General features: G+C 31.6%; 1 protein-coding gene across 1 annotated transcript in view; it reads left to right on the forward strand.

Annotated features, from left to right (window-relative positions):
* LOC134697463 (allene oxide synthase-lipoxygenase protein-like) overlaps positions 1-9,030 on the forward strand; it is a 28,832-nt gene extending 19,802 nt beyond the window's left edge. Inside the window, exons 13-18 of the mRNA XM_063559744.1 lie at positions 449-509; positions 2,582-2,690; positions 4,516-4,607; positions 5,255-5,428; positions 7,425-7,588; positions 8,789-9,030. Of these exons, the coding sequence (XP_063415814.1) occupies positions 449-509; positions 2,582-2,690; positions 4,516-4,607; positions 5,255-5,428; positions 7,425-7,588; positions 8,789-8,903 (715 nt within the window). The 3' untranslated portion in view covers positions 8,904-9,030. The remainder of the gene's footprint in view (positions 1-448; positions 510-2,581; positions 2,691-4,515; positions 4,608-5,254; positions 5,429-7,424; positions 7,589-8,788) is intronic.
* Positions 9,031-16,671: the final 7,641 nt, after the last annotated feature.

Below are 16,671 nucleotides of genomic sequence, written 5' to 3' on the forward strand. Positions count from 1 at the left end.
CACCACATTTTTTTATGTTATTCCTTTTTAAACCTTAGAAAAACATAACAAAAACCATAAAAAACGTTGATGACTTAATTATGTCTATGGGCTCATATCAAAATAACGTCAGCCAATCAGAAGACTCGTTACATCCAAAATTAAATTATTGACTTTTATATTGTTATATTGTTTCATGCTAGATCCTTTTATAACTGAATTATATACTGAATAACATTAATTGTACCAAGTATTCTACAGAATTTATTTTGCTTATCGTTGAAGATATATTATATTCGTTTCATCTTGATCCAGTAGGCTAGTCTTGTCGTTGAAAATCATACCACAACTCTATGTATTATATAAAAAAAATTCACAGTACAGAAAAGCAAAAAACTGTCAATTTGTGTATATAAATTCACTACTTCATGTTGTTGATTTTGATTTTAACGATTTTTGAATATTTTAGTATGTTTTTTTGGAAATTGGACTTACATGGAACACTTCCAGAGGATTTAAAAAGTCGAGGGGTATGCTTACTTTTTCTTACAAATAAATGTAAAATTATGTCTATAACATTGTTGAATTGGAAACCTGGCGTTTTCTACATTTAGTCTTAGTCTGCCTGTGTCGTTTCTGTCACTGTTCTCTATTTTTTTCTAATCTTAACGCTATGCAACTTCTGACGTTTTTTAATCAAACGAACTTAGGCGTCCCTCATCTTCTTTATACATGTAATCACATAAACCTCAACCAGTACTCGCCACATCTTCCTACCAATATCTGTCTCAGTGCAACACTGATGGGTTTTGTGATACAGATCATTGTTGGTTATAGTATTGGGGCTAAATATCTTACAGATTTTATTTCTGATAGTATTCTGTCTCATATAAAGTACTGACTTCAAATGGATGGTGTATTTTCCGATCTTCGTTTTCATACGGATTGTTCTTCTCTTCCATATGGTCTTTTTTTTTAAATGGCAGAATGAGTATCTAGCATTGCTAGTTCTGGCTCTTATATTTTTTATGCCCCACCTACGATAGTAGAGGGGCATTATGTTTTCTAGTATGTGGCTCCGTTTGTTCGTCCTGCTGTTGGTTCGTCCGTCCGTCTGTTCGTCCTTCCGTTCGTCCTGCTTCAGGTTAAAGTTTTTGGTTAAGGTAGTTTTTGATGAAGCTTAATTCCAATCCACTTCAAAATAAGTTCACATGTTTTCTATGATATGCTCTTTTTAATTTTAATGCCAAATTAGAGTTTTTACCCCAATTTCATTACGGTCAACTGAACATAGAACATGCTAGTGAGAGCAGGGCATCCGTGTACTTGGACACATTCTTGTTTGCTGTTCTATTTGTGTTACTTAGCATGCTTCCATGATAGGCAAATTCTTCGAGTGCATTGGTTGTATTGTGTTACTGTTGATGTTGATGTACTTGTTATTCTTCTCATTTATAGTCAGGCCTACACTTTGAGATGTTTCATTCAGTTTAGTGGTTTTGTTCTGCAAGTTGCTCCTGTTGCTTGAAAGTAGACAGATGTCATCAGCAAAATCTTAATTCTCTATTAAAGAGTTGATGGTCCATCTGATGCCTGTGGTTTCAATTTCCTATGTTGTTCTCTTACACTTATCTATTGCTGTAATGAATAAATAAGATATGAGATAGTATTCACCCTTGTCGTACTCCAGAACCCCTCCGACTGTGGACCGTAATATAGTATTTTTGCAAATTAACTGTAACAAATTAAACTGTTAAATGATTCAAAACATATAATCCTTCTACTCAAGCCTGATTTCCGTAGGCATCTATTGCTTAACAGTTAAACATTTAAGTGTCCAAATTGCTCGTCGACTTATTGTTTCTTGGTCTTCAATCTGTTTTGATTTGAGCTTCACTATTGAGTTTTATGAACACGAAACCCGCGTCTAGTGTACAAAAGTACAAGCCTGTAATCTTGTTTGATTATTTTATCTAGAGTTAATAACATTTATTAAACATATTGATTTGTGTTTACACCCCATGAAATAATTGTACTGCTTGTAAAGATTGATATGAATAACTGCTTTTCATATTAGACGAAGATGATGATGTATAACCCGTCTATGTTTCCATTGATATATTTTTTCTGACCCAATAATGATGTACCATATGAAATAAATTGAGCAAATGCATAATATACTAGTAGTAGGTTCTTGAATAATCAATTGCTTTATACGTAGCAAAACAAGACCACGTCTTTGAAAATCCCAAGAAATTTACGAAATTCTAATGTTCGTGTTAGGGCCTTAATAAAATTTGGTAAAAGTAGAAAAATGTAAAGATCCTGTCTGATGCCTGGTATGCTCTCTTATCACATATTTCTGGGCGGTTTTTCTTATCAAAAGTACTGATAATTTATATGAGCTTTTCTTTAAAAGGCAGGTTAGTTAACAATATACTTGTAGATTATGTGGTTTTAGTAAACATACTATTAATGATGCACGTTCCATATAATAATTTATAGTTGGATGTTTCGTATAACATGCGTAAGATCTAATAGTAGTGGATAGCATTATATGAGAAATTAGCACTGATCATACTAACGACTAATTATTTTACAGGTACTTGATCCATCCATACTTACTGGGGCCTATCATATGAGAGATGATGCTCTGTTGTTATATGACGCCATCAAAACATACGTGGAGAAATATGTATTGCTTTACTATTGTGAGTTGAATTATATAACTTGATTTTGTAAACCACGAGATCAATCATTTATATTCTGATAAGTAAGGAGCCTTAACAATAGTTGGGTCTCTCAATACATTCATCTATTTTGTATGATACATGTAGCTATATAATCTTCATGATGAACACAGTTTTAAGCTTGACACACTAAACTAATACGTATATTGATAAACAAGAATAAGTATATGAACTCTAAGCTTGTTTCGAGTGTGATGCGATATCTAAGCAAACTTTACTTTTCAATGATCTGCAAAAAGGTCAACTGTTTTCAAACTTCACCAACAGGTATCATATTCCTTAAATAAAGAAAAAAAGGGGAAAAAAAAGGAACGCATGACTTCATAACTGCGTATTGACCGAATACGAAACCTGTAATCAATCATTTTCGAAAGTTCAAATCGATTGTAGAAAAACAAATGTTTAGTTTGGTTATTCACACATCATTGTTACCTATCTTAAAAATCATGGGAGTTTATATACCACTTGTATTCTCACAAACTTATATTTTGATATATTGATGAGTTTCAGACAAACTCAACTAACATACTTAATAAACATGTCATTTTCATTTGCTTAGAATTTCTTCATTATTATAAATATATTTCCAGTGCTTCAGGTTTTTCATTCAACGCTCTACAAATTTAAGAGACCTTCATGTTTACTTTTATCTGAATTTAATGTTGTTTCTTAGTTTCCGGTTGTTCTCTGGAGTAACACCATCAGCGTTTCATGCTCTACATTTATCACCCTATATGAATTATTCCTCAGTCTAAATTTTACAACTAAATGTAGGACACAATCGGACATATTATATGTCAGACGGTCAGTCTTGTATATACATTTCTGAGTACACAAAACAAGTCGCTTATGAGTTTTGCCACAAACACAGTTGACTGGTAAACCAGCCCGTGATGATTACAGATGCGTCGATCTTTTTTGTCTTTCCTTAATATTCCTTTCGATTTGTTTTTGTGTCTGAAGCACATTGATATCAAAGGTACCAGAATTATAATTTAATACGCCAGACGCGCGTTTCGTCAACATAAAACTCATAAGTGACGCTCAGGACAGAAAAGTTATAAGGCCGAACAAGTAAACAGTTGAGGAGCAATTAGGACTCAAAATACCAAAAAGTTGTGCCAAATAAGATACGGCTAAGGTAATCCTTTCCTGAGATAAGAAAATCCTTCGCTTTTCTAAAAATAATTGTAACAGGAAATTTATAAAAATGACCATACAATTGACACCCCTGTTAATGAATAACTAATAGTTTGAACATGCACGACCGGTGTAACGTTTTAAAAGAGAAATGTAAAAAATATACGATGGGACAGATAATATGTCACTACTGAGAAAGATAATTGATAATTGACGAGATTATCATAGATTCTATTTTGAAGTTGACCACCTGTCTCAGTATCAAGGAAAAATAAAGATATTAAGCAGAGCTTTTTGTTCTGGAGTATATTTCATATAAAGTAGACTGGGATATATGAGTTCCAACAACTTAAATAAGAGTTATTAATGAAAACAACATTATAAATTTATATGACAATAAAATGATAGAACACGGTAATAGTTGGACTTATTGACTTTTCAAAAGGTTCTGTGCTTTGTTTGATTGATTGGACTAGAAGTACATGACAAAACAAAGGGATTGCTTATGGTGGTTAATAAAGCTTTATATATTTTAAAGCATAAATTATTCTTTTAATTTGAATATTTATATGATTTCTAACGATTTAACTTACTGATTACTAGTATCCTTCCGTTAATCTTAACATTTTTATTATTTTTATTATAGCTTCACAAAATTCATTGACTGCAGATTATGAGTTACAGAATTGGGGAGCAGAACTTGTAAAATCAAGGGATGATGGCGGAGTCGGAATTCTGGTTTGTAGAAAAAAGATAATACAATTTTGAACACAATTTTCCAATAATTTGTTAATCGTGTTTCAAGTTCTTAGAGTGTCTTTATTTTCAATGCAAGAATATTTATTTATTTTCATTATTTGAAATTAAATTGTTATTTTTTTTTACTAAGATAGAGGTGTTATGAATAGAAGCGTAATTATTTATTATTATTTTTGAAAATATGAACTGAAAAAAAGTCGGTTTGCAACAATGAAACACAATCAGGTTTTTGCATGTGCAAACAAAATAAATCAGTTCGTGGAAACGTTTTGTCTTCACGTGGTTTTTGTCAGCTCTCAATCAATTAACAAGAATTTGTACACAGAGGCCCCGTCCTTACTATCATTTTCGATGTTCAATGGACCGTGAAAATGGGATAAAAACGTAATTTGGCATTAAAATAAGAAAGATCATATCATAAGGAAAATGTGTACACAAGTTTCAAGTTGATTGGATCTCAACTTCATCAAAAACTACCTCGACCAAAAACTTAAACCTGAAGCATGACAGACGGACGAACAAACAGACGGACGAAAGAACGAACGGACGCATAGACCAGAAAACATAATGACAATAAATGGGGCATAGAACAGTATATCACATTTCAAGTTATTGTTATATTGCAGGGAGTTCCAGGAAATGGTATATTCAATACAACAGATCAACTTGTTATAACACTGACAGCCATTATCTACACGTGCAGTGCTGGTCATGCCGCAGCCAACTTCCCACAGTATGACGAATATGGTGCTCCATTTAACTACCCATACTATCTGTCTGGAGTTCCTCCTAAAGACAAGGTTTGTACATACAAATGTTGACTGAGGTATCCTGGTACCTTTGATAAGTTTTTACCCATTTTAAATTACTTTTGCATAATGTTTTGTAATAATATGTGGTACAAACAGGATAGATTTTAAAGATAAAGTAGCGTAATGTAAAAGAAAAGTTAAAGTTCACAAGGTGACATTCAAACTAATAAGTTAAATATTACCCGACAGGCTATGACAAAGAACGAACAAAACCAACAGACAAAAAATAATTTACGAGACATACCATTGAAAACTAGATACTGCAATAACCCTATCAGATCTCTCCAGTGATAACTTGTGCTTTGGTATAAAAGTTTTAAAATTGTAAATAATAATTGTATAATAGCATTATTTCTTTTTATGGTTGGCAAAAGTTTTTACACTTTTTAGATGTTGCTCTCTGCTGGAATTACCATGCTATTTTTTTTATTTCTTATTTAAAAAATATGGTTGCTCCTGTCTAAATTTACGGTACAGATTTAATTACTTTTAAATGATGACATATGCATTTTCAAATTATGGCATTCGTTGATGAATTTGGATCGGTTTCTTTATTTTGTACTGACAATCAATTAAAAGACCAAATATTGATTATAGGCTAATAACCATTTTATTACTTTTTTTATTATTCATCAAGAAAAAAAGGAATCTTCAGAAAAAGACACGTTATTTAAATATTTAATCAAATATATTTTAATTTTCATTTATTGGTTCCGATAAATGACTTTTATTATAAAAGACAAACGAAACGATAACATTTAAAAACAAGAATGTGTTCCTAGTACACGGATGCCCCATTTTAACTATAATTTTACGGATGCCATCACGAGTTGGTTGACCGTTATGGAATATCCGTTTCACGAATGATATCGGATATGTTCCTCATGTCGTATCTACCTTCCCGTATCCCTTTTCACGAATGTGACCTACCGAATTAGACTATTCACCCCTACTTGTGACATTTTTACCTATTGTTTTTGTTTGATTTGTACACAAATGGTTGTCAATATAATGAATTATATGCGACTGTCATACAAGTGGGAGGTTTAGCTAGCTTTAAAACCAGGGTCAATCCACCATTTTCTACATTATAAAATGCCTGTACAAAGTCAGGAATATGACAGTTGCTATCCATTCGTTTGATGTGTTTGGACTTCTGATTTTGTCTTTGATTTTGGACTTTCCTTTTTGAATTTTCCTCTGAGTTCAGTATTTTTGTGTTTTTACTTTTTTCTATGTTCTGTGGCCCGTAAAAATGAGATATTTTTTTTTTAATTTAGCATTAAAACTAGAAAGATCATATCATAGGGAAAATGTGTATTAAGTGTCAAGTTGATTGGACTTCAACTTCATTAAAAACTACCTCGACCAAAAACTTTAACCAGAGCAAAAAGTTTTAACCTGAAGCGGGACAGACGATCTCGCGAACGGAGGATGGACGCACAGACAAAAAAACCATAATGCCTATAAATAGGGCATACAAATTATGAAATAATTCTATAGTAGTATCCCCTCTGACTTTCACATCGTTACTCATCAATTGAGTATCTTACTGAAAGTGGTACCCAACACCTGAACTAAAATTAATTTAGCTCTTTTAATTTTCTTTAAATTTTGACAAAGTATTTACTTTGACCATTTGACAAAAATATAAAAATTTCAAAAAGTTTGAACCAACCGTTAAATCAGAAAAAAGTACACTAGTTATAGAGCAGTTTGACAAACAATTATTTTGATCAGTGAGAAGCTTAATATTACCTTAACAACACAATGTCATTTAAACGTGTTTATGATTTAACAGAGTTATCTCCCTGTAGTGTTAGTTACCACCTTAAGGTAGATACAATAAGTTGTGTAGCAAAAACGTCTCCGGAGCTTCGAAGCAAAACAGATTGGATTAGTTATCATGTACTATCCCTTAAAACATCAGTCGTTATCGAGTATCAAATATAAATCATTAATATATTATTTCATGTTTTTTAAGAGTCCAGTCACTAAAGAAACCATCCTAAAGACTATTCCGAACAGAGACACACTTCTACAGATCATGACAGTCACAAAAGTTCTCAGTGAGAAGGCAACGAAAAGTCTTGGTGATTTTGAGAAACAGTTTATTGTTGACCAAAAAGCAGTAAAAGTTGTTGAAGAGTAAGTTCTAACAATATTCATTTACTCTTGTTCCTTTTTTCAAAACCAACCAGATATAAGTATAATCTTAAATGCACGGCATATTATATATATTAAACTTTGGATGCAATAATAGCAATAAATTAGTAATTATCTATCAAATAGCGTCAATCATCTCGAGATGGTGTTTGCAATATTTTAGAAAAGATGGTTTTAACTACACCTATTGACATTATTGGTAAAAAAAATCTTTCTTGTAATAATGGTCAATGAATAAAGGCAGCAGTAGGATACCGCTGTTCAATACTAGATACGAGATACCAGAAGAAACGTCAAACTCATAAGCAGCGACTCTTGGCAAGACAATGCAAGCTCTGGAATATCAATTAAATTTATCTTAATATATTTTAAACAGTTTTTTGTTAATTTCTAGTTAAGGTCAAGATATTAGGTTTAAATGTTTCTGTTATATCCTCCATTTTAAGTTTTTTTACGAAAACATGTTAAAAAAAGACATCAAATTTAAAGTATCTTTTATCAGAACACCAGAGTTTGCATAATAAATGGTAAATATCATAATTGATGGTTTTGACCAGTATGTTACGCAGCTCAAATGAATATTTAGACTGATCGACACACGGAGGAACGGACGAACGATTTAAACATAAAAATATATATTTCTCTACTCATGTGAGACCACTAATTTGATTATTATGAACTAGTATGCAAGTTGAATTTTTCATTTTATTTGTTAATCCCAGTGATGCGTAGGTATCATTCTGAAAAAAATAGTCTGCTATGGATTCCTTTAACTTTTATTAAACGCAAAAAATAAGCACTTCAGAAAAAAAATATCATACTGGTGAGTCTCATATAGTCCCCTGTTCTTGCATCAACTTGCTTAAAGAAGGCTAGGTGAAAATATAACAGATAGAATACAAATATTATCAATTTGATCCAATTATGTAACAAGGGAGTCATGATTTCACGCATATAAAAAGTAATATTATTAAACAAAAATATCATCAACGTCAGATATAATTTTATGAATTTCTTAACAATTGTTAAATAAGAAAAACCAGTAAGACCAAGAGTATACATTGAAACCTGTTATTTTTTTTAAGCTAAATTTTATTGATACTTTTTACCCCCGATGATATGATTAAAAATCCTTTCACACTTTGTGCGTATTCATTTCAGTGTTTATTATTGTCATTGTAGGTTTCGACATTCATTACGAGAAGTTGGAAAAACCATAGAGTCAAGAAACAAAAAGAGGAAATATCCATATGAATGGCTTCTTCCAAAGTCAATACCTAATGCCATAAGCATTTAATCACTCACTTATTAACTGAATTTACACACAATATTATTTCTTCACCCTATAGTTAATAAATCTTGGATAATTCAAATGTATTAAATATATTTGAAACTATGTTTTTAAGGTAGTTTTGGACATGAAATGCTAGGACATCTTGCGTATTTTGATCATCATCAAAGAATTTTAATCTAGCTTTACTATATTGTTATAATTGAGATGTATTGTGCTCAACTGTAAGATATTTTCGTTTTTTGCTACTTTTGATTGAATTGTACAGTTTATGTTTATGTAAGTCTAAATATTTCCGTCCTGAATTACTGTCACTATAAAATTTTAATCTAGCTTTACTATATTGTTATAATTGATATGTATTATGCTCCACATTAAGATATTTTCGTTTTTTAATACTTTTGATTGAATTGTACAGTTTATGTTTATGTAAGTCTAAAATTACACAATAAAATTTTAAAATCATTTGACAGTTGTTTACCTGTGTATTTATTGTTTGCAATATTAAGCTGGCCGAGTTTTTATGGATTTCTGCCGGTCCCGTAACATACTGGTGACCACATCGATGGTTGTATTTTGTTATACAGTTGTGCAAATGAAGGTAGAAACAAACTGCGTGAATCCCATTAACTCCAAAAAGACGTAAATACAGCTGTATTGATAGAGAAGCTTTTCCTGATGTACATGAAACACGCGCTATTCATATCCACACTTAGTCAAAATGTCACACTCGGGGAAGGAGAGACAAGCAGACGACTGCTATATTATGTAAGACCGCAAAACATGTCGATACTGTGTTTGAAACAGACACGTTTATGTGTTCTAGTTCGTGATGAACATAATTGACCATATTTCTTTTAAGTTAAATTAGTGTTGTACTCAGTTTGTTCATCTCTGTAATTTGAAGTGTAATTAACTCTTAAAAAAAGAATTATTTATTTCTGGTAAAGTACAAATTCCGTATGTCATTTTTCTATCAACAATAGTTGATTTATCGCTGTCTTCCATACAGATATGATGGTTACTACAATGATTACTTATAAAAAAAAGGGTAGTGATTAAAGTCATATATAATACACCGAGGCAAAGCTGGCTTAAGCTTGTATTTGAAACAAACATTCGAACTTTGTACACAAACTTTTATTTGCTTAAATATATGAAAAAACCCAAGAAAACTTGGCAATTTCCTTCATTTGTCACTGAGTGTTCCTATGCGACATTACAATTATTGAGAAACAGTTCATTTACCTTAGAAAAAGTTATCAATATCTACTTTCCATCCACCATTGATTAACTTTTGTCTTTTGTGGTTTTCTTTTCATAAATATCGTCTGCTAACTTTAAAATTAAACATTATTGTAGCAGGTTTATGCATCCGGTATATCTCAATTAAAAGTATATCGAATACAACACTGCTACTGGTAGAAAATGCCCCGTACCTGTTTGTTTTTGGTAAATTGAGAAAGAATAGACAGATGTATGACAAACGTAAAGATTTATATTTAACTAATGTGTATTCAACCTCGCTTGTATAATATAATTGATATTTAAAATTGTTATTAAATAAAGATTAAATATTATTCAGTGTATACTGTATGCGAGGACAAACAACATGTAAAATATCTATTATTGTTTTTGTTTTTAAAAGTTTTTATGATTTTATCATATCACTTAAATCAAAAGGGTATGCTTGTCTCTACATCGTTTATTACAAGATAGATTGCAAGTTTTACGAAAATTTTTATATCGTTCAACTGATTTTCTATGTCGTTTTCATGCGGTTTCTAGTTATTTGAAGTTTAATAAATTCAATATGGTGTTGATAAAGAGTTAATATTTCACCATCGTCGTGTAAGGTTTATATCTATCTTATAAAAGTTTGGTCCTGTACATAAAATGTTGCAATAAAAGTTGCACTATGTTCCCGTACCTATTTTCACTCATAAAAAAAGATCTTCTGTTTAACTTTTGGAGTAAAATGTATCCAGGAAGGTTTGCTACTAATACATTACAGTCTCTGTTTTCAAAATGTTATATGCAAACGGGATACATATTTTCATTTGAACTCTAGGAGTGACATAAAATATGGACCTGAAAATCATTGATAAATGTCTAAACTAACAACAGATTAGTTGTTTACACTATTTACCAGCATTTTAATCAGTCTTATCATCATCAACAAAAAATATTAAATCACGTTTAATCCTTAATATTTTAAAATTAAATCACAAAAAAATCCAATCCGAGGAATTTTCAAACGGATGTTCCTTATCAAATGGCAAAATCAAATGCTAAAATGCATCCAACGAATGGATAACAACTGTATACTTTCACATAGATAAGGAGAGGTAAAAGATACAAGATTACATTTACGCTTTTGATTACGTCATTTGATTAGGGACTTTCCTTTTTGAATTTTCCTCGGTGTTCAGTATTCTTGTGATTTTACTTCTTGATTTTGTATGTTAACTGGAGGGATTATGGTAAAACTGTCAAGATACTTGTGGTTAGTATAAAAAAATAATTCTATCAAATACTCATTCTATCAATCAATGATAGAAGCACGTGAATTATTTTATCAAGACATAACAAAAACAGATCTTTTAAGTGTTTTTCCTTGCAAGCACAATTCTTTTTATTTATGAAAGACTTTTTTTATTATCTTTTTGAACGCATTACCCACTGAAAGGGGTAAAACACACACTCATCTTTTCATAAATCTATAATTTGTAAACTATTTAGTATTTGATTTATACATGATCATTCGTTGTTAAACATACTGATATCTGAGTGCGTAACCACAATACCAACTGTAGCTAAAGATTTCTGTTTTGGAACAGACACACAAAACTACGAGGTGTGAGATGTTTTGTGTCTCAAACTTTTCCTCATTCCTTTCTAGCTAGCCAATGTGAAATAAACAAACAACCAGAATAAAAAGCAAAGTAAAACGAAGTTTTTAAAAAAAAATGAGACTGATTGTTGCAAAAGTATCAAATGACATTTTATCAAAAATAACAATAATTAACATAAATCAACAAATGACTACTGTAAACCAACTTATTTTCGCGAGCGATTTATTTTCGCGACTTTCGCGAGTAGAAAAATAAGGCGAATATAAATCGTCGCGAATATGTACAAGTTAGTTCTTTTTCCTTATCAAACTTCATCAAGTAAATCAGAAAATCGCAAAATTTAATAGCCGCGAAGTTGTCAAGAAAGGGTGAAACGCGAAATAAAGTATCCGCGAAAATAAGTTGGTTTACAGAATTAGTATCAACAGACATGCCATCTCCATACCTCATTTAAAATAATCGAAAGAATTGAGTATCATGTCATTTCAACTATACGAACATAAAATAACCATCATTATGACAACATCTGGGTTAGTGTGTTTATTTGGAATACAAAAACCCTGTAAAAGGATCTTTATTAATTAAAAAATGCCATGTTTGATGACTGGACATCAGTATCGTTATTATATCACTTGTGAATGAGTAATTTCAAAGGCTTGGTTTTCTTTTATCGGGAATAACAATATTTTATTGAAAAACAGAATGTGAAATATCTTAACGTTGAAAATGTTTGCACGTTGGTTAATATTTAGGCATACTGTCCTTGTACTGATGATAGAACTTTGTAAAAGTGTTAACCCGTTTGTGATATTGAAAATTGAATGCTTTGTAGAAGCTTTTTATAAAGGAATTGATGTTGAGATCAAATACAAACAACTACTTTTAACTGAAATATTTAAACGAAACCGAGTTTATTCCTGAGGTCATGGCTCATTCAGAAAACAAACTGAACGACTAAAAATTACTTTTTATATTTATATTTTGAGAGCAATTCAGATTAGAATGTCTTTCCAGAAAAAAAATGTATGTTCACAAGTGAATGGAGACGCATAAATAATAAGTTAATTAAAGAAGTCTCAAGCGCTTAATATTCATTGACATGATGTTACAGTCAGCATAACATAAAACTGTAAACATATATTAATGATAATGACTCATCGGCAAGACGTACAAAAAGTATGAAAACTTTATCCTATAATTTTTACCGAGAATCAACTATAATAGTTTCTTGATTTTAGTCCATCAGCTGGTAGGGCAAAATTTCAATTCTGTGTTACACCCCAGGGTACCGCAATTTTTTGGTATAAATTTAAAGAGTAGTATATGGAGAATATTTTAAGAGGTGTTAGACTGAGGAAAAAGTGTCCAAAAGGGGTTAAAAGGGGGCTTATTTAAGGGTATATCAAAACTTTTGTTTTGCACATATTTACAGAAAAATGTAAAAATAACCAATAATTCAGTACTATTCTTTTTATTAAATGGAACAAATCATATCTTATTCAAACGCAGGCTAATTTTCAATTATTTTTTAAATCGTAGAGGACCAAGAAATAAGGGGGAGGGTAATTTTAAAAATTCGTGATTTTGAATGAAAAGAAGCAAAAGTACTAATTTTCTTGATAAAATGGTATATTTTTTATATTGAAACATAGAGCATAATGTAACTACAATGTAAAGGCAGTTGAAAAAAAACATTTAAAGGTAAGAAACAAAAACATAGAATCAACGACAGACACAAACATAGGCAACTAGAAATGCACGATTCTGTCATAAATTTTTACATCATATTCATGAAATAACTTGCATATTAAAACACACAAAACTGTCAGGGTTTCTAGATTTCTATCTTTTTAATTTTTTTTAACAACCGAATCACTACATTTTAAGGTCACGCAAAAGGTCAATCCATAGAATCATCATCAGTTTGGTCACCTGTATCTACCGAATTATCATTATCATCATTTCCATCATATTCGTCGTCATCGTTAGCAATATCAACGTTTTGATAATCCTTATATCTACAAGCTTTCGAGCATTTACATACAGGTATCTGTTCAGGGTAGACCTTGTTGAACACATGAACATCTGTTGTTGGCACAACCAGCTTTACATGAACAGCACTTCAGAATTATTAAAGCAATTAACGATGGTGGTTGGTCTAGCCAATTGATACTGATCAAATCGTTCTAAACAATCCAACTATAGTTGTTTAGCAACAGACCAGTGTTTTGTTTAAGAGCAGATTTCAAAATCTTCGTCTGAAAGTTGGATGGTTTAATGTGCTTAAAACATTGCATCTTTTGTTGGGGGCAGTAGATGACAATAAATCTTTTTTTGGTTACATTTCAAAACGTTCTGATCTTTATTCATCGATATTTTTAATTTCGTAGCCATATATAGAACACGAAAACCTCTCGAGTGTTTTGCCAACTCTTCGTCAACCTCTTCAACGGTTTCATCACGATGGAATAGACCTTCCAAAAACACATAACGTGTCAAAAAGCCGAATGCTTTGCTTTTTTTCCTTTACCAGACAAAACTCTTACTGAATCACAACCTGTACTGTACTGCCGTGAAATCTTGTCGTCCGTTTTCTACAAACATTCTTACCAATCTAACAATGTTAGAATTGATATGCAAGCCAACTGTAAAAAAGGTAAGCCAATACTTCCACATCAATGTTAGAAGGTTTTATAACAATGGAGTCGTAACTTTTGTCAGCTGCATATTTTTGCATTAGGAAATATTTTGTAATCGGCTTCTTCCTGTTTGATTATAAGATAAGACTATTCTACGCTATTTCATTTCCAACATTTATTTTGTGGCATATACTTCCATGTGATACACATAAATCAATACAATCAAATGTAAATCTATAGGATTATTTACTCTTTTCCAAACCAAAGAATTCAATAGGAGCAACTTTGTTTTCCCCAACTAACAAACATTTCTTCCATTCCCAAGAACACGATTGCGATGGTCTAGAACTTACCGTAATGATTTGCCCTCCCAAGGACCTGCTGTTTTGATTTTATTTTATGGATATTGTGGGATACTTATCAGTAACAAAATCTATGCGGTACCTCTTTTCGAAACTAAAAGGATGGTTTTTAAAATAACAATTGCCAAACAAAAAAAAAGTGCTTGGTATCCTAGTAATGGGTTGAATAACTGCCATGTCATCAAATATCCACATGCTTTCCTAAAGAATGACCATTTTCTAAAAAACATCCAGGACAGATTTTAATTTTCATTACATGTGTACCATCAGAGTTTGCAAAATACATTGGGAGAGGACCTAGCAAAATACATTGGAAGAGGACCTAATTCAAACTGGAGAGCCTATCGCATAACCAACTATCTTGTCTGGGCTATGACAAGCAGGCGACATTTTTTTTCATCTGCTCTGAATGTATTGTTGTTCTTATCAGCCATTAACTGCTTGTCTTTTACTTCATTTTTTAAAAATATAAGCAATGATAATCTTTTAATTGTTTTGAAGTTTTGGTTGACTTTTGTATAAGCCGTTCATTAATGAAAATTGTTGAGGCAAACTTTCCCTTTTCATACGCGTTTAGAAGGATGCACATTAATTCCGAAGAAGCAACAGAACCCGAGAACAAGCCATATAACTGCTCAGATATTTCAAATGGATTTGGATAGCTTTGCAGTGTCTGAAACAATTTCATAACATCAGTTTTGTCTCTCTTCATTTGAGTTTTTTAAAGTTTTTTGTGTGGATGTTTTTGGGTCCTATCAGCAATATGGGATGTGTGGTTGCATGGGTGTTTTATTATAACAAAATGTATTCATGGACGGCTGTCCTTCTGCACCTTACCGAGAATCGTTTTCTGCATTGAGAACGATCCGCATTGCTTGTTTGATGGGATACGGTGTGTGTTAATTTATTGTTCCGGTGGACAAAGCTTTTAGCCTTGAGTTGAAAATACTTCATGACATGATTTACTTTGAAAAATTCCACACAACAATGTGACTCATTTATACATCATCAACACAGACAATTTCTCACTGCTATCTTATCCCCGCCTATCAACCCACGTCAAAATGGGCGGATCTTCTTTCAAGGTTTATAACATGTGTAAACCTAAATATTCTTCAGCCACCCAATGTGAGCTCAACAAAGGCACGTAGCTAAGAGAATCACCCAATGTGAACTCAAAAATGGCACGTCGTTTTAATAGAAATGCTAAAAAGCAAAAATTCCGATTCTACAATAAAAAAGAACGGAATAAATACAATATGCAGCAAAGAACTGCACATGCCAAAAAGCATGTAATTAATCTATCGAAACGCAGATTATCAAATCAGGAATATATCCTGTTGGCGAAAGGCTTGAAATTTATACCAACGCCATCAAGCAAAAATGCAAAAATGTCTATACTAAAAGACTACAATGAATTTGCTAGAAAATTACGATGTAGGTATATGTTCAGTCAAGAAAAAACTGACCTTCATCCATTTCGTAACAATACAGGATATAAACCTGCCTCTACGTGCCATACGTTGGAAAATTATATAGAGTTAACCAAGCTTGAATTGTCTTTTCTACCAATAGAAAGAAATGTAAAAAACAATCTTACTAAGGGCGAAAGAATAGCGCTAAGCAATTTGAAAAATGATGAAACAATAGTAATAAAAAAGGCAGATAAAAATTCAAATTGTGTTATTTTAGACAGGCTAGACTATATAACAGAAGTCACAAGACAACTAAATACTCAACATTACTGCCAATTAGATTCATTTAACATGACAGAACTGAAAATCCAAGTCATTGAGTATGTTAAATCATTATACGATCAAGGCATAATCGACAAAATATCATTTAGATTTTTAACAAATGGTCAAAAATTAAGAGATGCACGATTAGGGAGAATTTATATTCTTCCAAAAATTCACCG

Source organism: Mytilus trossulus, chromosome 14 (genome assembly GCF_036588685.1).
Source record: "Mytilus trossulus isolate FHL-02 chromosome 14, PNRI_Mtr1.1.1.hap1, whole genome shotgun sequence".
NCBI lineage: Eukaryota > Metazoa > Mollusca > Bivalvia > Mytilida > Mytilidae > Mytilus > Mytilus trossulus.